The sequence below is a fragment of the Vitis riparia genome, chromosome 14, assembly GCF_004353265.1.
Source record: "Vitis riparia cultivar Riparia Gloire de Montpellier isolate 1030 chromosome 14, EGFV_Vit.rip_1.0, whole genome shotgun sequence".
NCBI lineage: Eukaryota > Viridiplantae > Streptophyta > Magnoliopsida > Vitales > Vitaceae > Vitis > Vitis riparia.
Genome location: NC_048444.1, coordinates 4008731 through 4030833, shown reverse-complemented (window position 1 = coordinate 4030833; position 22103 = coordinate 4008731). Strand labels below are relative to the sequence as shown.

General features: G+C 37.9%; 1 protein-coding gene across 1 annotated transcript; it reads right to left on the bottom strand.

Annotated features, from left to right (window-relative positions):
* Positions 1 to 3977: 3977 nt before the first annotated feature.
* On the bottom strand, positions 3978 to 21686 carry LOC117929501 (F-box/kelch-repeat protein At1g57790-like). The gene is made up of 2 exons (XM_034849804.1): positions 20955 to 21686; positions 3978 to 5450 (listed from the first exon to the last, which is right to left on the bottom strand). The coding sequence occupies exon 2, from the start codon at positions 5446 to 5448 to the stop codon at positions 4318 to 4320; it is 1131 nt and encodes a 376-aa protein (XP_034705695.1). The 5' UTR covers positions 5449 to 5450; positions 20955 to 21686; the 3' UTR covers positions 3978 to 4317.
* Between the last annotated feature and the right edge of the window lie 417 nt (positions 21687 to 22103).

Below are 22103 nucleotides of genomic sequence, written 5' to 3'. Positions count from 1 at the left end.
TTGACCCTTTTTATCTGTCATGGTCAAATGCCCACAACTCAGAAGTTGATTTGCCAGCTCTTGTGAATTTTTCTTTCGAGAAAGCATGATCTTCAATCCCAGTATTTGTCTTCTGACAGTTGGGCCAATGGAAGCTTCTATCACCATCCTTTCTCCACATCATGCCTACTTTTATCACTAGAACAACACTGGGGGATCACACAATTTTTCCCATAAAAGTGAAAATCATTTTGTCAGGCATAAAATTGAAAAATTACAGAGACTACCAACCCATACGAGTTAGTTCCTATGAGTTATGGAATGGAGCAAAACTGAATAGGAAACATTTGAGGCCTCGAGGCTGTACGGGCTACATTCACAATGCTTTCTATAAATATAGGAAGCTCAACTCTAAACCAAATAAACAAAGCTTAAAGGTGATGTGATATACATATGATAAACACATGGAATGAGAGATAAAGTTGCATAATTTTGATTTTTTTTAGACTTAGAGAATAATTTTCCAACTAGAGTGATGTAAAGAAAAGAACGACAAGCAGAAGTCATATTATCTATGAAATTCAAGATAGTAAATATGACTTGTCTCTTAGTGGGAATGCACCAGTATGCAGAAGTGTAACACTAGAAGACTCTTCATAAGGTTCTAAGTTATGTGGATCTTCGGATTAGTCCTACAAAGTAGAGCTAATTAGAAGAAACATCATTGTAGGTTATTTTTGATAAAATTTATGTACATCTCATGGATGTCTGTTCATTTAGGCATTGTCTATATAAGCATTTTGTCCAATCAAGATACGTTATTTATGATATGGGTGTATGGCTAGTTTTACGAAAGATACAAACCATGAGTTTCTTGCAACTTCATATATTGTTGATGGTAGTTCATAATAGTATAATCCATAGTGCATCACCTTCCTTGCTAGTGGAATGACCAGTCATTGGAATTAGATTCCAAGACATTTGTTGCTACTGCATAAGTGTTATAAACTAAACAAGACCTAATGAGGTGCATGTCTTAAGGGCTGTCAATTTAATATAATATCTCTAAGCTACTATATTGATATGTATTCCTAATCTTGAGGAGATTTTGCACTCATGATTATATTATTAATTGATGTGTGAGATTCAAAAGTAATGGTATATATCTTCCATTAAGTCGTGTCTATGTGCTAATTGATGTCTATTTAGTTTAGGCAATCAATAATTTGAAAGGTAGTGATGTATATCATAATGTCTCAGTTATGGAGACAATTATATCTTCTTTAGTAATTCTAATCATATCGAATCTATGACTCTGGTGTTTCCATTAAATTGAAATTTGATAGTTATTTTGATGGATATAAACATATCAAATGGTAAAAAAAAAATAAAAAATATGGATTTGAAACTCAAGGTATTAAGGTGTAATTAACTTGAAAGGTAGATAATTACATCCTGTTTGGATTATAGACATCAACACATGGGGAACAACAAACAATGACACAGTAGGTCTCAGATAAGCACTAGTTATTTGCTTCACTTTAATTATCATAGAATAGTGAGGTGAAATTAATCATCTATGGTAAAATTTATGGAAGATAATTTATTTTTTGGGTCTTGTTGGTCCCTATTCGAGCCATTAATCCATTGGTACATTATGTTATACTACGCACTACAAAGATGAGGGTACAACATGAGGGTGTAGGCTATGACTTGTTCATTAATGATAAGATTATAATTTTGTTCATTAATGGCAAGATTATGATTTTGTCAAATTTAGCTAGTCTCCTTATAAGCATTTCTATGCTTGATGTTTGACATACATAATCACAACGTGGAAGCCTAGGAGCCACTACTCTCTCCCCCTCTCCCTCTCATTCTCTTTTTTGCTGGTTTGGTTGCCCAGACAAACTTGCATTAATAGTGTGGCTTACTACTGTTGTGGAGAATCCTTGGTGTTTGAAGCAAGAAACATAAGGATTCAACCTAACATCAAAGATTTTGATTTGGTAAATTTTAAAAACCTAACTATCTATGAGCATGTTTATCGTTATTCTTGTCCTCCATTGTTATCAACCTTAAGCAAATTCACATTCTTCATTGTTGCTTTAAGATTGAAGGGGCATCTTTCATGTGTGCTCCATTAGACCTTGATGAACTTGCTTTTAAGGAAGCATTAACTTCACTTGGTTCAACTAAATGGCTGGCTGGTATGAGATGGGTGAGTTGGAACCAAGTGTGGGAATTACTTGATCTTCTACCTTAGTGCAAGACTATTGGAAACAAGTGCATCTTAAAAATTAAGCACAAGGTCGATGGACTGATCGAGAAATACAAGTCCTGTCTCTAGTGAAAGGATATACCTAAAGAGAGAGTATAGACTATGATGACATATCCTCCTTGGCGGTGAGGTTTGCCTTAATTTGCCTCATTCTAATTATATTCACGTATTTAGATTTGGAACTCTTTCAAACGAATGTGAAGGCTATATTTCTCAATTGAGAACTAGACAAAAACTATTGGTTTTGAGGCCAAGGGATAAGAACACAAAGTATGTTGTGTTAAGCGTTCCCTTTATAGCTTAAAATAATAGTATAAACAATCATCCTTCAAATTTCACCAAGCTATTGTTTCTATTGGATTTAAAATGTTGGAGGAGACCATTGTATGTATGTCAAATGATTAGGAAGAGTTTTCTTGATTCTATCTTTATACATCAATGATATAGTGTTAATCAGGAATGATTTGAAAATGATTGTAGCCATTAAATGGTGGTTGTCCTATACTTCTTATATGAAGGACACAAGTGAGGAAAATTATATGCTAAGAGAATTCTAGAACTATTCAAGATGTGAAATTCTAAACCTAGTAATACTCTAATCAAGAAGAGTTATACCTTGAATCTTGATCAGTGTCATAGGAATGATAAAGAGAAGAAATGACACGAGTCCCCCATGTAACTGCAATTGGAAGTTTGATGTATGCTATGTTGTATACTTGACTAGATGTTTGCTTTGCAATAGGATGAATAAGACATTTCTAGAGTAAACCAGGACTTATTCATTAGAGAGCAGTTAAAAGGATTTTCCATTACCTACAAAGGACCATAGCTATCATTATTTACTATCAAGATGGAGATGATGCATATTAGGTTAATGATAAATATAGGCGTAAATACACTAGAAGTTATATTTTCTTGCTTAGTAAGCAGCTATTTCCAAGTACAGGAAGTAGCAATCTTACATCTCAATATCTATAATGGAGTCTGTGCATGTTGCTTGCTTATAAATGGTAGAGGAGGATATTTGATTGAGAAGATTTTTCAGCACCTATGTTTCATGGCTCTTGCTAATGAAGTTGATACTATTTAAAGTAACAATATGCCTGCTTTGGCGGATCCTAAGTAACATAATGGAACCAAACATATTGGCATTCAACTCCATAGCATTTGAAACATTATAACACAAAGGAAGTTGATATGGTAGTTTTTCCTCCTACTAAAGGCACTGCTAGAGATATTAGTCAAACTCATGTTAAGAGTTATGGGATTTTGTAGACATTGATGCATATCTCAAATACCTTATGTATTGACAGTTTGCATGATTACAAGTATATTATGCTTTTATTCATTATGAGTATGTTTTCCTTCTACATAGCATAATAGATACTACAATCTAGCATGCATTTTGAGAGTCACCAAACTTAGATTAAATCACACACATTGTGAGTAGGCTGAGATGATGTTTATGATGGTTTTTAGAGAGCGACTAAGAACTTAAATACTTAATTGCTTTCCTAACATGTTCCACTAGACTGAATTTATTATGACCCTTGGCTAACATGTTAAGATAGCAATACCTAGTACACAATGTTGTAAATTACATTTAATTACATTAATGCAAATGTAATACCGAGTCATCTACTTCACAAAATGGAATATTGCAATAATGTATAAATGATCTAGCTTTACAAAAGAAATTACTAGGAATGGAGCTAAATTTAGAAGACAAACAATTCATTTTTCATACCCAGTGGATCAGAATGTATGCTTGAAGTTGCAATTTCAGAAATTCAATACTAATTGATCCATTGCCACTTTAATTTAGCTACGAAACAATCGTATTGGATTTGAAAAACTTCAAAAATGGGTTTGTAGTTCATAAGCTATTGTGTAATTCCAAGCTGCAGAAAAAAAATTTAAAACAGAACAAAAGCTCTCCACAGGCTAAGTCCAAAATGTGGGTCAGAAATCAAAAGGAGACAGATGAAAAAACAAAAAAACACTAACATGATGCAAGTACTGCAGGATCCAGATCCTCCCTTCCATAAAAGACTTAACTAGTTATCAGAGAGAGCATCAGTGTTGTAACTTTCTTGAAAAAACCAATAAGGTGAAGATGAAGGAGACCCACCAACAAACTGGCTGCCAGGAAACCTGCAACTCCCAAGCCAATGGCCTTCCATGGAAATGGCAATGCACATGTTGGAAAAGAGATTAACGCTGTAAATGGAGTTACTGCAGCCTCCCCATTTGTCTGGATTGCCTACCACACCGCACTTCACGTCACTCAAGAACATTACTTTGTCTTCTAAGCTCTCCATCTTAACCCATTCCTTCATCTTGAAATCTAGCTTGAAAACTTGAGGTTCTTCATGGGGAATAAGATTCACCATCAAAAGCTCTTCCTCTGATGCCACCAAATGCAGAGTAGGGCACAAAAAACCAAATTTCCGTCCAAGTCCCATATGGTCTAAATATGGCACTCGTCTGAATGCCACTGGTGTCAAAGGAAAATTCGAGTTTGGATTCACTTCCCAAACTTTACCTTGACTGGTTAGGGCATATATCTTCTTCTTGAAAATAGTTAAATCCAAGTAGACCCAGGATTTGCTGGGCACTGGGAGGACAATCCAATTGACATAACCTGGATGGCAGAACAGTAAATTTTCATAATCGGCAGAAAGAGCCACAATAGAAGAATCTGAAGGCACCACTGAAGAAGTGATGATAGCATGACGAATGCGTTCAGGTGGGGCAGGGAACTGTAGTTCATGTCTTGTAAAAGGATTCACAAGCCAAAGTCCATTTTGAGCATTTCTATCTTCCATCATCAAATAGCCGCAACAGAACCCACAACAGAATTTGTCTGCATGGTTTGGGAACTCTGTCTTGTATTTTCTTCCTTCAAATATGTCATAGAAGAATAATCTTCCTCGGACATGTGCAGAGAGAGCAACTAAAAATGGTGGTTGGGATGCTATTTTATCTTTCTTGCATGGCAATGCAGATGCCCTCCATGATCTACAGACACCACTAAATGACAGGTGGTCCATCATATGTAATTGCCTTGATATCACATCAAGCAAATCACTAGGGAGCTCTGACCATGGTCTCCAACTGCAGTCGGTATTTATTTTCTTGCAGTTGGCCTCATTAGTGTCTCTGTCACTGTTCTGTCTCAGCATCATGCCTGCTTACAAGAACAACAAGGAGTTATGGTGCAATATTTATAAAAAAAAATTCAAAAATTATAGAACCTCCCCATTAGATTGCTAAAATAATAATTGTTTCCTAATCTTCTGTTATACCAATCATGCATCCCTTCCTTTTGCTGTCATGTGATATAAATATCTAGTAAGTCTTCTCTCCAATCTTAATCAATAAATTATTTAGATAATTCTATTCATTTTTACTGAGTGCTTAAAATTCAAAGAAATTAAATCTAAGTTAGAGTTGCACACTGACTAGAAATCAACCAAAAAAAAGGGGCCTGTGTGTTAGATATCAATGCGAGCATTGTCAATATCAGATGAATATTCTGATTTGAACTTTATGCCAGTTTGCTTACTACTCCAAATGGCAGTATAAGCAAGGAGTACAAGGATAAAATCAGTTTTGAATCCTGTTTTGTTTACAATATAAAACTACAAGATGGCAATTTATTATCATTGGAATTTAAATTGTTGTTTTACTAGGAGCTAATACAAGTGGCAAAACAGTAGATATTTAACAAGTTGGAAGGACGAGAAATGACTTGGGATCCAGAGTAAGGTCAGTGTTGTTTTCAAAGGCCTGAGTAGAGCTCTCTGTTTTTGCCCTGAGAACAGTCTATATGGAGAGACACACACTAGCATGAAAAAGAGAACTGATGAGGATGAATCTCTAAGATATATATCAAAAAAAAGAATTTGTATTAGTTGCAATTAGGATTAGTCTTAGTTGGAATTAAATTAGAATTAGTACTAATTGGAATTAAATTAGGAATAGTATTTGTTGGAGTCAAATTAGGATTAGCTAGTTAGGTTATAATCTTATTAGAATTTGAATTATGCTAAGTTATCAGAGTCCTAATAGACTTTGGATGTTATGATAAGAATTATAATCATAATAGGTTATGAGAATCTTAGTTGACTTTGGATTTCTTAGAGAAACCTATAAATAGGCTAATCTATGTAAATCAAATGGATGAATTGATTGATGTTAATAATATTACATTTTTTTCATTGCAATTGTTGTCACCTTCAATGGTGAGATTCCATTGATTTTCTTCTAGGTAGGACTCCTAGAAGGCCTTAGTGAGACTCTAAGGTTTCCATCTTTTCTTTGTCATTTCTTCTCTCTCTCTATTTTATTTTATTTTTCTCTACCATAAACTTTATTCCTTATTCCTCTCCTTATATTCTAAAATCAAAACCCTAGCCCACTTACTTTTGAGTGTAAGCAACCATCCTAGGGTTGTCCTATATCAAGAACCCAAGAGCAGAAAGGAGCCAAAGTTAGAAAGAAAGGAAAGGAAGCTGGATTGTATAATTCGAATTACATCAATACTGGCTAAAGCAAGGGAAATGGGATATATTTTTGGACATAATAAATGATTGGTCTTAAATGGCATCTCTAGAGGCATGTTTACTCACTGGTTGGAGAATTTCATAAACTCTTGAGCTCAAAATATTTCTCAAAGGGACGCTGGGACTTCTAACCCCAAAGTGATCAAATCCTTAGAATTCAGCAGGCAGAGCTTCTAAAATACAAAATGGGAAGGGGAAGCAGAAGCGAAGCCAACCACCAAGTAGAAATTTCTATGATAAATTTCAGTTATTATTTATATTCATATCTGTTCAACCAAAGAAAAGAATAACAAAAAAGTGAAAGGACTAAATTCATAAACCAGTGCAAGACCCTCCTATGAGTATGAAGTTGAACATCTCTAAGAAGGATTGCTATATATCTTCACAAACATGACATATATGGCTTTAGCATGTATCTACAAGAGGCGTTGTATTACAAGTAACACATGGAAAACCCACTCATAGCTCTATGCTAGGAGAAAAATGTAAAACTTGCATAACTGAAGGGATGGTATATGGATAGAGGAGTCTCAAAATGTCTATGCTAAGACAGAAAGGGGTCAACTCAAGGACCATTCATAAGATGAAAAATGGTGCCACTGGTATCAAGGATGCATCAAATAATGTCTACCAAAATAACAACCATAGACCGTAAGGTTCTAACAGACAATTCACTTTCTATTGGTTATCAATATTTATTGAACTTCAGTTTACTCTAACAGAACATGTGCCAAGTCAAAGACCAGTATAATCGATATAACAAGGAGCATTGGTATTGAACAGACACCCAAGACATTCAGCCTTGGATTTGAGAGGACTAAGAGCCTACTGAAGTGGAGTATTATTAACACAATGTAATGCCAACAGGTGCAGTTGACAAGAATCCAAGACTTTTGATATATTTTGCATTAGTTATGCAATTATGACAAAATTTACTTCCATACGAAAGTAAATTAAGAATATGGATATTTTTGTCAAGAAAATAAAACCATCCAACTGTACCTCTAAAAGTAGAGAATCACGTCCTCATTCTGATTTTATTCCTACCACTTAGTTATTTCAATGTATAATTTGCTCTCTAGGCACGTATATTGGTGTAATATAAGTGTAATATTCAATGCAATAGAGGAGTGTTTCCTACCAAGGACATATTCTATTATAGTGCTCTTTCTTTTACTTTTGTAATTACATTTCAGGCCAGGAGCAACCTCAAGCTGAGCTGAAAGCAGAAAAAGCTCAGCCTAGCAGAAAAGCCAGCCAAACTCAGCCTAGCAGGAAAGGTCAGCCAAACTCAGCCTGAACAGGCAAAAAATGAGCTAACGTGACCACTTCAACTCTTAGCATTTGATCACTTGAGAGTCAGATGGGATCAAAGATAAGAATGGTAAACTGCAATCCCATTAATGATCCCCGGAATAAATATATTTGCCACGTTTTATATTAAAATTGAAGCCATGAATTGATTCAAAGCTTATTCAATGAAACAAAGGGCACAAAATATTCTAAAAGGATACAGCCAAGGCAAATACATGACGATATAGAAATATATCATGCATAATAACGTAATTGTCTAGTTTCATTTGAAATTATCAATTTCTTCCTCCCCAATTTAATACCATTAGGACATATATTTCCATAACGTATTATGATCTTGGCTCTTAACGTACTTTATGGTGTAGAACCGAAGCTTACAGATTCATTTACCTCCACCATAAAAACAAATAATAATTATTCAATCAATAAATGTAATTATTAAAATTTGCAACATGAAACTGGTTACAACTTGGATACGTTTAACAAAAAATTATGAATACCAAACTCCTCTAAGGAAATGGCTCAAGTAATTTCATCAGAAAGAGAACACGAACAATGATAAGGAATTGAATTTCTATAAAGTCTAAAGAATGTAACAACCTTGAAAAACAATTTAAGAAATGTGCATACACAAATCGAATGTCTAAAATTTGTCGACTCAACTAAGGGTAGATTAGTTTCCAAAAATCACTTACGTGACGATATACCTGATAATGAAGTCCAATTGCTAACAGAAGTGGCACAATGGTGTTTGCCTATTGTCTCTCTCGCTCTCCCTCCCTCTCCCTCCCTCTCCTACTCACAACCACAGTTTTGAGGCGAAAGAAAATTAGGGCACATTTTTCCTTTATTATTTCATATATTTACAAACAAGCACCCGGAGAGTGGTACATTTTTCATAAGACCCTTGAATTATGTGATAATATGGATTTTAGACATTATTTGAAATAAAATTGATATTTGACCAACAATAAGAAAAATCGGCTCCAAATCCTAGAAGCAAGTCATGTTTACCTTGTGGCAAAAAATTACATACATTTTCTACAATTAGAAGTGTTCATTAACATCCAAGTGTATACCCATGTTCAAATTATCTCACCCAACATGTATCTAAGAAAAGCACAACTCTGGCTTAGAAGCATCCATCCTATTCACATGTACTAACTATCAAAATAAGCAAATCCTTATTTAATTTCAGGTGGCATACTTGATGTTTGGATGTAAAGACCTTCAACAAACTTTCCTTTTAAACTACCTAGAAAAGCACAAGATCTTTAAAAGAAAAAAGAAAAAGATGTTATGACCTTACGCATAAATCAAAAACCATAAATATCCAAAGGTAACACCTAGTTACATTAAAAATTTAAACCTTTTAAAAAATATTTACTTCAACATAGCAACACTACAACATAAAGAAGAAACGTTATCCTCACTAAAAAAATAGAAATGGAATCTTTAGTGCTTAATAAAAGATGAAAACTTGTAGGTCTCCCACCAAACTATAAATCTTTACATAAATAGGATTTAAATAGATACTTAGAGACATTATACCATACAATTTTATTGTGAAGTATAAGGCACACTATGTGTTTTATTAAAGAATAAAATAGAATGTTGTATATAATTAATATCTGAAGTAACTTCAATAAGAGGCTTAACTGTTAAATGGTAACTACACCTTAGTGATTTAATAAAATAAATGTTAAATTGTGTTTATAAATGGAAATATAATATGAAATTTTGGTTAAACTAAACTCAATGGTCTATGATCCCTATTTAAGAAAGAAAATTTAGGAAATCGATAAAAAACATTTATGGAATTAAACAAGTTTTATAATGGAGAAATGCAAGGTAACATTAGAGACAAGTTAATAAAACTACCACACTTATCTTTATGTGAATGTGTATTTTAATGTATTTATATTTATGATCTACTTATATTAGTTTTCTCAAATGTTAGATCCACCAAGTGACTCTTTCATACTCAATATATTGAGTAGAAAGAGAAGTAGTGCTTGGGATTAAATTGAATGGTAATCTATCATAATACCTTTCTCAATCACTGGCATTATGTCATAAAGTCCCTTAAATTGAAAATTTATAATTTACTCTACATGCACCATCCCGATCTAACTAAAGGATTCTACAAAGATTGTGGAGATGGTATCAAGAAAATATGCTAGTATTATTGCTATTATAAAAATGATATCATGTATATTTAAAGAGGTATTCATCAATTGCCAAGTGGCACCAAATGGTCAAAGATTGAGGAGAAGAATTACAATCCCATGCTCAAGATAGGAACCAAGCCTTGAGACTTGGTGTGTTGCTTGATTTGCACGATTATTAGATCTTGAAACAAACACACCAACAACAAAAGCTTAGAACAGATTTCTTGAAGCTTCAATGTTGGGAGAGCTAGAGGTCTCCTAAGAGCTGACACCAAAATGTTTCATTGCATACTTTTTTTGATAAGCAAGCAGAATATATATATAAGAAAGGCAAAGAAGCCTCAAGGCATACAGGAAGTATACGAGGCTACCACCCCCTTAACAAAAAAACAACACGACCCAAACCCTATTTGGAGGCTAACCACTCCAAGAAACCTAATAGGGAATTCGACTCCATATCCATGTACACTTTAGCCCACCCCCATACACTATATACAAACGAAGTTTTTAATTTCTGAAAAACCAATACTCCCCCCTTAAAGGCTAGCCTATTCCTTTCCTTCCATATAGACCAGAAAATGAATAACGGGATTGATTTCCACACTTTTTTCCTTTTTCTCCCCACAAAAGAGCCTTTCCAACTACTAAGGACCTCCTTTACAGACTTTGGAAAGACCCACTGTACACCACACAACGCAAGAATGATGTTCCACAACCCTTTTGCCACTGTACAATGTATTAGTATATGATTGATTGTTTCCTCTTCGCACCCACACAAAAAACACCGATTAGGTAAATGCCACCCTCTTCTCTGGAGCCTATCCAAAGTGAGGACCTTCCCCCAAGTAGCTTCCCAAGCAAAAAAAGCAATTTTGGTTGGAACTTTGTCCACCCAAACATTGTTATGAGGAAAATCCGCTCCTTGAGTATTTGCCAACACGTTATATGCTTTCTTAACTTTAAACAGTCCACCCTCACCTTTCTTCCAATACACCGAATCATCTTCCGAATTTACTCTATAATCCCTCAACACAATTAAGAGATTGCCCACCAAGCCCAACTCCCGGTCATTAAAGTCCCTTAACAACCTTAAATTCCACCCTCCTTGACCCACATTCTGGTCCCAACATTCCTCCACTGTGACATTTCTATGGGCAGCCATGGAGAAGAGGTTTGGGAAGCCTTGGGACAGCACATTGTTACCGCACCAACGGTCAGTCCAAAACCTTATTCTGTTGCCTTTTCCCACCTTGAAAACCATATTTTCCCAACACCAAGTGGACTCCTTCAAGATCTCCTTCCAAACTCCAACTCCAAACACCCCATTTGCTTTCCTTGTCCTCCACCCAAACTCCTCTTGCCCATACTTGGCCTCAATCACTTTTTTCCAAAGCTACTCCTTAGCACGCGCATATCTCCAAATCCATTTGCCAAGGAGGGCTTTGTTCAAGATAGCAAGTTTCCTTAGACCCAACCCACGTTTTCCTTTATCTGCGCACACCATCTCCCATTGGACTAAGTGAACCTTGTTCCCTCCATTGGCTCCACCCCACAAAAAGTCTCTTTGAAGCTTTTCAATCCTTCTTGCCACTGTCTTCGGCATATGGAATACCGACATTTGATACAAGGGTATGCTGGACAGCGTACTCTTTATAAGAGTAATTCTCCCTCCTTTGGATAAGTATTGACGTTTCCAAAGAGCAAGCCTTCGCCTCATTCTCTCCTCCACCCCATCCCATATGTAAGAGGCCCTATTTGGCGCCCCAAGGGGCAGCCCCAAATAAACAATAGGCAGCTGCCCCACCCTACACCCAATTTCAGCCGCCATTTCAAGAACCCTTTCCACCTCGCCTACCGGAATTACCATACTTTTGTCCAAATTAATCTTCAAACCTGAGGCTGCTTCAAACCAAAAGAGGGTCCAGCTCAGATGCAATAACGCCTCTTTCTTTGCCTCGCAAAAAACAATTGTATCATCCGCAAACAGGAGATGAGTAATATTGACGGCCTGCTCTCTTCCTCTCCTTATCCTGCAGCCATGGATGAAACCCCCTTCAACAGCCCTTGTGATGAGCACACTTAGAACTTCCATTCTCATGAGAAATAAGTAGGGGGAAAGAGGGTCCCCTTGCCTTAATCCTTTTGTACTTGAAAAAAACCCCGTTGGAACCCCGTTCACCAGCACTGAGTATTTGACAGTGGAGATACAACTCCACATCCATCCTATCCATTTTGGTCCAAACCCCATCTTTTGCATGACCTTTAGCAAGAAATGTCAATTGATGCTATCATACGCCTTCTCGATGTCCAATTTACAAATTATACCTTTCTCTCTCCTTTTTTGCCAAGAGTCTATTGCCTCATTTGCGATTAAAGAACCGTCAAGGATTTGTCTCCCTTTGATAAAAGCATTCTGATCAGGAGAAATCACCTTTCCTATAACTTTTTTAAGCCTATTGGCCAGCACCTTAGCCAATAATTTATATAAACCCCTAAGCAAACTGATTGGCCTGTAGTCACCTAAGTCCTCCACCCCCCCTTTCTTCGGCAGCAGCACCAAAAATGTATGATTCAGACTCTTAATGAATGAGTTCTGTTCATGGAACTCCTTGAAAAAACTCAAAATGTCCTCCTTGACAACCTCCCAACAGCTTTGCCAAAAAGCCACTGTGAATCCGTCCGGGCCCGGGGCTTTGTCCCCATTCATCCCCATTAATGCTGCATGGATTTCAGTCTCAGAAAATGGAAGCTCAATGCCATTCGCTTCTGAGGGGCTGATCTGTTTCAGTAAGAGACCCCCTATGTCCGCCTTCCATCCCGAGGTTTCCGAGAGTAACTGCTGATACGCATTTGCTATACCTTCCCTCATATCTTGTTCCTCTGTGAACCTCACCCCATTTATCTTAATTTTAGCCAGGGCATTGACTCTCCTACGAGCATTGGCCATGCGGTGAAAGAACCCCGTGTTCCTATCCCCTTTCCTTAACCATAGTTCCCTTGATAGTTGTCTCCAATGCACTTCTTCCATCGACACCCACTTTGCATAACTCTCCTTAGCTTCCTTTTTGTGACCCAACTCCTCCTCTGTTAAATTTCTCTCTTCTTCCACTAAATCCCACCGCTCCACTTGCTGAAGAGCTTCAGCTTTGTTTTTCTCCAATCTTCCAAAAACCTCCTTATTCCATATTTTTAACCTATGTTTCAACCCCTTCATCTTAGTCGCTAATCTGTAGCTCGGCCTGCCTCTAACCACTATCCCTTGCCACCACCCCTCTATCAGCTCTTTGAACCCTTCAGCTTTGAGCCACATATTTTCGAATTTGAAGGGGGACGGGTCTCTCCTTATTCCTCCACCCTCTAGCAGAATCGGGAAATGATCCGATGTTGAACGAGGCAGTCTTCTTTGATGAACCCTACTGAATTGGTCTAGCCAACTAGGAGTCGCTAGGAATCTATCTAGCCTGGCCCGCGATTGGTTATTAAGCCCCCCGCTCCAAGTGAAAGAACCCCCTTGCAAAGGGATATCAACAAGCCCTAGGTCGTCTATAAACTGGGCAAACCTCCTCATAGCTGAAGTAATCCTCCCAGTTCTACTTCTTTCAGCTTGGTACAGCATTGTATTGAAATCTCCTCCTAAACACCACGGCTCCTCCCATAGCCCTCTGATTGCCCCAAGCTCCTCCCATAAGCACTCCCTATCTTCTCTGGAAAAAGGCCCATAAACCCCCGTGAAGACCCAGATTGCACCATCTCCCTCATTCCTGAATCTACAGGAGATGGAAAATTGACCCTCTTCCACTCCCACCATCTCCAACGATCGTTTGTCCCAACAAATCAATACACCTCCTACCGTCCCCATAGCATTCAAAACCTTCCAATCAAGAAATCTCCCCGGCCCTAAGCTCCTCACCACCTCTTCAGACATCACTTGCACCTTCGTCTCTTGAATACAGAACAAATCCACCTTTTGGTTTCTGATAACTGACTTGATAATTCTCCTCTTGGAACTATCATTCACACCCCTCACATTCCAACTCAAGATTTTTAAAGTCATTGGATACTTGCATTCTGGTTCCCTCTACCCTGAATAGGGCCTTTCTTCTTAGATTCCCCCTCATAGTTAATAGAGCACTCCAGTCTCTTAAGCTCCCTTTCAAACCTTGAAGACTCCAACAGACCTTTACCTACAATCTTTTCCTTTCTTTTTCTGATTTTGCCCAAGAAGCTCAGAATTTCCTTCTCCAGGCCTTCCGTAGAAAAACCTAAAAAATGACTGAATTTAATCAGGCTACTCTCCTCCCAGTTCAGATGGTCTTCCTTTCTACCCTCTTGGAACTCCGTCTGATCTGCATTCCACCCCAAACTTCTTCCCAGAGGGTCGACACTGTTGACCTCAACCAAATCCCAACAGCCATCCCTTCTCCCTAGATGTTCTACTGCATTTGGTCTTTGTGACCCACTTCCGAACAAAACCCCCTCCCTTCGCATCCCAGAATGGTCGTAACCCTCCTTTTCTGGAGACCGACCAAAACAAAAAGAGTTAGAGGAAGAAGACCCTTGAGCCCTGAGACCCCCCATATTTACATCTAAGCCATACCTCGCTACTTCTTCCTCTAACATCCTTTCCGCTCTCTGATAAATTAGATCTGTCTGCTGTCTTCTCTCTGTTTCTTCCTCTCTGCATCTAATGAACTCACTGTCCATATTGGCATCTTTATTATTACCGTTGGGCCCAGAAGAATAGGTTTTTAATAGAAGCCCATCATCCACTAAAGAAGGCTGGGATAAGGTGGCTTTCCCCTTTTGGAGTTGGCCCAACCCAGCGTCAGCAACCCGCCCCAAGCTTTTAATTTTATGCGGCCCGTTCTGATCCCCCTTTGGATCTTCATGACCTGCTGTTACAGAGAGCCCAAAAGCCCAATCCTTTTCCCGGCTTGGACCCGCGGACCCAGCATACGAACCGGGCCCCCGCAAACCCGCATGCGGCTGAGGACCCATTGCTGCAGAGCCCACCTCCTGCATCAAGCGACCCGTCCCATCCACTGACTGATGCTGCGCCTTGAACCCCGCTCACGCCATCTCCTCCACTCTCGACCCGGCGCGTGGGGCTTCATCACCACTAACCTCTCCTCTGGGCCGATTCCACAGGTCGCGCTTCCATCCCTCTTCCAGCCTTAATGACGGTACCGCCTCCCACCATAGAGATAGGGTGTAAGACATCCCTTCAACCCCTATCACCAGCGAACCAGGGATGTTCTCGCCATCCGATCTGATCAAAATCCTCGCCCACTGCAGATCCTCCATTCTCTCCGTCTTTGGATCGACATCTAAAAACCCGCCGCAAACGTCTCCCACCCTTCTCAACACCGACGGGACCCATAACGAAATTGGTAGCCCCACTATTCTTACCCACACTTCCCTTCTTACCTCTCCTTCTTCCATACACCCCGATCTTGGATTCCACTGCTCTAGATCCACTTGAATTCCTCCCACCGCCTTATAACCAGAGAGGTGAACCCTTCTTGCTTCTTCCGCGAACTCGAATTCCAGTAGAACACGTCCTCTTCCCATACTCGCAATCCCCATTTTGCCTTTCAATCCCCATGCCTTTGCCATTACCCAACCCAAATTTTCCAGGTCTTCCCCTTTTGTTTTGCTAGGTTTCCAATTTCCAATCAAACAATGCTCCAGCCTGCTAAAGTTTCTGCTTAACTCCTCCCGATCCACCTCCACTCTAATGATATTGGTCCCCATATTCCCCCAACTCTTCACTGTGTCCACAAATGACCTTCCCTTCACCATTTCCGACCGCGTCCTTCCCAATGCCCTCTCTTCTTCTTGTTGAACCTTTTTGCCAACAGCGATATCCATCTGGCGAATAGCCTCCACCATTGCCGTCCAACCCCCTTTGACCCCTTTGCCCCTCGGGATACAAATACTGTATCTCTTCAACTCCACATCGACGACCCCTAGCCGCAAAAAGCAACCCGCCCTGTTAGAAGCACGCACCAGAGAGAAGCTTCGCCCCTTCTCCTTCCATCCCTTTTCCCAACTTCCTATTTTCCCATCCTCAATGCACTGCAGTAGGCCTTCCATGAAAAGCCCTACGCTGTCCAACCCCAATCGCACCCAAGACGATACCCCTTTCTTACTTTCCGTTATGATTAGGGTTTTTCCTCCCCTTTCCACCATTTCCAACTCAAATGTCTTGGATTCCACCCCGAATCTGCTCGTCTTCCTCTTCCTCCTATTTTCCGCGCGACGCGCACTCCCGTCACTGGCGATCTCTCTCGCTCTCTCACTCACGCTCATTTTTTTAAGAAATCCAGATACTTGATCACCAATTATTATGATATAGATAAGTACTTCATTGCATACTTCTTGGAGGTTAGGTGCTAAGATAGCTCAAGGTCCTGCAAGAGCTATCATTAAATTGTTCCAGCACATACTCCTTGGAGCTTTGGTGCTGGGAGAGTTCTTAATCCTCCAAGAGTTAAACGCTCCGACTTCCAACTCATACTTCACAGAGCTCAGGTGCTGGAAGCACTCCTGAGAGCTTGAGATTTTCCGAAAAATAAAACCAATTGTAGGTGAGGGACTGCTATGGATGTTTCTTGAACCCTGCAGGATAAAGATATAATCGTCTAACCCTATGATCAAGTCAACTAACCCCAACCAAACAATGAGTTTTAAATTTATATACAACAAAAGAAGCTCAACCCAACACAAAATTTGTCTACCCTTCACAATCGCATTTTGGTCCTTGGAGATAACCTTAGTTATTAGCCTAAAATCCCTCAAGTCTTCTGCTCCCCCTTTTTTCGAAATCAAAACTAAAAGGTTGCATTCAAGTTCCTAACAAAACAATCATGCTCATGAAACTCCCTGAAAAAACCCATCACCTCATCCTTCACAAACTCCCAAGAAAACTATCAAAAGGCCATAGAAAACTCATCTGGGCCTAGTGCTTTATCCCCACTAAAATTCGAGAGAGCACCAAAAATCTCCTTATCTGAAAAAGGTTCTTCCAGCCCTACAACTTTCCGATCCTCTAACCTTTCAAAAGACATCCCACTTACACTGGGCCTCTAGTCACCTGTAGTAGTAAGAAGGTTTTGAAAGGTTCTAACCACTTCTTCTTTAATTTCATTTTCCTCTTTGAACCAAGTTCTTTTAATTTTAACTATGGCCATCAAGTTCCTCCTTCTATGAGCATTAGCATCATATGGAAAAATTTAGTATTTCTATCCACTTCTTCTAGAAAAAGTGAACAAGATCTCTCCTCTTTATCCCAAAAATCCATTTGGTTCAAAGCCAAAGCCTTCTAGACTTCTATCTTACCAAAACTTCCCTGTTCCAGTTTTTCAGGAGAGATTTTAGGGCTTGCAATTTTGCAGCAAAAACAAAACTAGCAGACCTGCTGAAATTGAGCCCTTCCCACCAAGTCTGCAACACATCCTTAAAACCCTCCTCCTTCAACCACATATTTTCAAATCTAAAAGGTGTGGGACCTCTTCTCAGCCCTCCCCCATCAAGTAGAATAGGAAAGTGATCAGATTGACTTTCATCCCCAAAAAGCCAACAATAACTTGATAGTTGGAGCATTTAGGTCAATGCTCTCACAAGAGTATTTTGCGAGTGCCCGAAAGCCTCAGATGGTCTTCTCATATTAGATTTTAATTTCCTTCTAATTTGGGTTCAGATCTTCAATCCTCTTCCAATATCATCTATACACAAGATCTTGAGTTTTGGAGTGTCAATTACCAATACTCTCACCAATGTGTTTCAGTAGGTACAAGAAGGGCTCGGGTGGCCAGTTTCCATTCAAATCCCAATTTCCTTCAGATTTGGGTATGCATCTTTAACCCAGTTCCAACACCAATTACTCAACAAATTCTTTACCTCCAAGATTTTCTTCATCATTTTCTTCTGAAAAATAATTAAACCATCCCTCTTGTTTGTTCACCAAACAAAGTAAAAGCAGATTAACCACCCTTCTCTTATAAAATATCCAATTATTGTAATGGCTTACAACATGTATTACAATCATGCAATGGTATCTTATGACCCAAGGAGAAGATGCAAAATTGAGAGAACAAATTTTTCTTGTTGAGAATATTTTTCCATGTCCTCCCCATTACACTCCCTATTTTATATAGACTACTAAATAGAAATAAAAATTGACTAAAGTAGAAACTAAATAAAATATAAACTAATCCAAGATCCTTTATTTCCTAAACTAATAAGAAATAGAAACCAAAGATTAAGGGATCCTTTATTCGGGTTGTAACATTCCCTCTCCCATCAAAAGAAGCCTTGTCCTCAAGGCTAAAATTGTGGAAACTTTTGTTGAATCTTGTAAACATTTTCCCATGTTGCATCCCTTGGAAACAAGTTGAACAACTGCCTTGTTATTCCTTTTCAACTTTATTTTTCTCATCCCCTTAGATAGAGAAAATTTGAATTGTAGATACTTGACATATATGCATTGAATCCTCTTGAATCTGATCTATTGACATTAACTTCTTGGGACTTGTAGTTGCACCTCTCAAAACGAATTTCCTTCCATCAACAATAAATTCCATTCCCAATACCATATTGCACCCACCTAAAGGTATGAGCCTCAAATATGCCTAAAATTCCTTCCCTTGCATCCTCCATGTCAATTGCCTACAAATTGCATCATTAGTAATTCTAGTTCTGTCTGCCACTGCCACCTTCATGGGGTTGGTAGTTTGTATTGAGCATCTTATTCTTTCGGCCACTACAGGATCAAGGAAATTATGGGTGCTTCCCGAGTCAATTAGTATGGTGACGACCTTTTTCTTGATGTTGCCACGGATTCTTATGGTTTGATGAGACGTTGAACCAAATATTGCATTGATTGAAACCACAGGATCATCCTCCTTGATATTATTTTCAGCTTCACAGTCGCTTCCACTTTGCTTTCATGACCATCTAGTAGAAAAATTTGCTTCCTTTAATATTTATGACTAGGTTCATACCTCTCATCACAATAATAACAAAGACTTTTATCCCATCGGTCTTGTATTTTTGTGGTTGAAATCCTCTTAATTGGTGGTAATTGGGTATTCTGATTCATTCTAATTCCCATAGAATTCACTGTACTCTCCCCACTTTCGTTAGAGGCCTTGACTTCCTTAAGAATTGCCTCCATTGTCCCTTCCTGCAACAAGGCTAACCCCATGGTTTGGGCTAGTGTGTTCGATCGAAACATGGTGACTTGATATTTAATTGCCTCATTCAAGCCACTAATAAAACATTGAACAAAAAATTCCTCTAACAACCCACTAATTTTGGCCATCAACGTTTCAAATTGCTCTTGGTATGCCATAACCGTAGAAACCTGTTTCAATTTAGTTATTTGCCCAATATGGCTATCATAAACACTACGGCCAAACCTAGAAACAACATCTATAGAAAACTGTGTCTAATTGATTTCCTTGTTACTAGTCTCGTACCCTTGAAACTACTCCAAGGCCCTTCCTTCTAAATGTAAGGAAGCCAATCTTACCTTCTCTTAGTCCCCGATTCCATTAATTGTAAAAAATTTGTCACATTTGTAAATCCACCCCCTAGGATTCTTACCTTCAAATTTTGGAAAATTGAGTTTGGAAAACCTAGTTTGAAAGGAGTGTGTATTGTGTGAGTGATAGTTTGTCTCACTTCTATTGATTGAAGCGGTGTCCCTATTATTTGATTCCTCTATTCTAGAAGTCATATGTTCGAATTTCAAATTTATTACTACAACCATTCTCGATAGTTCTAATAAAGTAGCTACTTGTTTATTTAATGAATCCTACAATTACGATAAAGTGGTTGCTTGTTTATCCTTTGAATCTTGCAACTGCTTAATATTATCTTCAGTCTTCGTTGAACTTGCGCTCTAGTCCCTTCCGCCATGATTGGTGTCAAAGTCCGTGCTTTGATACCAATTCTTATGACCCAAGGAACAGGTGCAAAATTGAGAGAACAAATTTTTCTTATTGAGAATATTTTTCCATGTCCTCCCCATTACACTCTCCTTATTTTATGTAGACTACTAAATAGAAATAAAAGTGGAATAAAGTAGAAACTAAATAAAGTAAAAACTAATCATAAGAATCCTTTATTCCCTAAACTAAATAGAAACCACTTATGAACTTATCAAATAAATAAACAAAAATAGAAACTAATTATGAATAGAAATTAAATTAAATATAAACTAATCCTAACATCCTTTATTTCTGAAACTAAATAGTAACTAATAAGGAATAGAAACCAAAGATTGAGGGATCCTAGGGATCCTTTATTCAGGCTGTTACATGGTAAGGGTAGAAGTGATCCTGGTCCGCAACACAGGCTGTCTATAACATTTTGAGATTCCTTTAAGGACGCAATTTGAAATCAAAGGTTCGCTGCCCATGCATGATTTTGTTCCAAAACTGGAAAACCAATAAAGACTCTTTGTTCTTGGCGTGATCAATAGTACAGAATGGAGAAAAGGAAAAAAGATGAAAAGTAAACGAGAAAAGTGCCATTATCTCGTAAACCTTTCTTCAAACAGGTGGTGAATTTCACATAGCCTTAATTCATCTAGAATTCAGCTAAAAAGAAACAAGAAATAAAATTAGGAAATACCTGCAGCCGAACCATTCTAAGTACCGCTTCGGATTCCAAACATGGGCATAGATCCGAATTAGATTCATTAGCCCGAATCTTGCCACCAGAGCAAGCCTCCCCATCAGATGGCGGTGTACTGTACAAGACAGGAAACCCGGTTTCAATTCCATATAGTTGCATCTTTGCCGCTTCTTCAGCCATGACTTGAGAAGATGCTGCAATTGTGGGTCTGGGTCTGGATCTGGGTCTGGGTCTTTCTCTTGATATCTTAAATTCAATGCTTGGCAAGATGCCAATTCGACTGTCTAGCCAGCCGCTAGCAATTTTCAAAGGGTAAAATATCAGTCATAGTAGAGTTTGAGCAGGGAATCTGGGTCCATCTTGCTTTGACCTCCGTGATGATTAGAAGTGCGCTAAATACGAATCCCACCCAAGATAAATGAGGGTTTCAAAATACCAGCCATTTGGACAATTGGATGCTTCGAGCTGGAGTAAAATTGAGAATGAGCAGGGTAAGAGAGAGTCTGGCGAAGCAACCCGATCTGAATGTTCATTGATTCCTGGGAAAGGAAACCCATTGTCTACAGCACAAACCAATACTTCAGCAGAAAAGAATATGTCATATATAAGGAAAAAGATTAACAAACTCTCATACTCTTTCCTTAATTTTATCAGAAATAAAATTATTGACCAAAAATTCCGCTTCTTCCTCTGCAAAGCATTCCTTCATTGCTCAATTTCATAGATTGTTCCACAAATCTTTTCTTTAGTTTTATTAATACTCCCCTCGAGTTAGAGCATCAGTTTTTTTTTTTTTTTTAAACTATTATATTATATTTTATATATAAAAAAATTCCATTTAACAACCTAAAATGTTTTTAATATTTTTAAAAATAATTTTTATATTTATTATTTTATTTTTAATCATTTTATATATTTATATAACTATTTCTTTAAATAATCCTTAAAAAACCAATAAAAACAATAAAAAATAATTAAAAAATATTTTCTAAAAACATCGTATTCTCTCTTCATTTTTCTTTGAAGATAATTATGTGATGTGGTTTTTTAAAAAAAATATTAAGATTGACATCCATTTGGGGTTTTTTTAATTAAAAGATAATTATAATTTTTATAGAAGATACAAGAATTCGTAAGAACTTATAT

Excerpts from the sequence above, each read along its gene's own strand:
- LOC117929501 (XM_034849804.1), bottom strand. The coding sequence starts at position 5,448 with ATGATGCTGAGACAGAACAGTGACAGAGACACTAATGAGGCCAACTGC.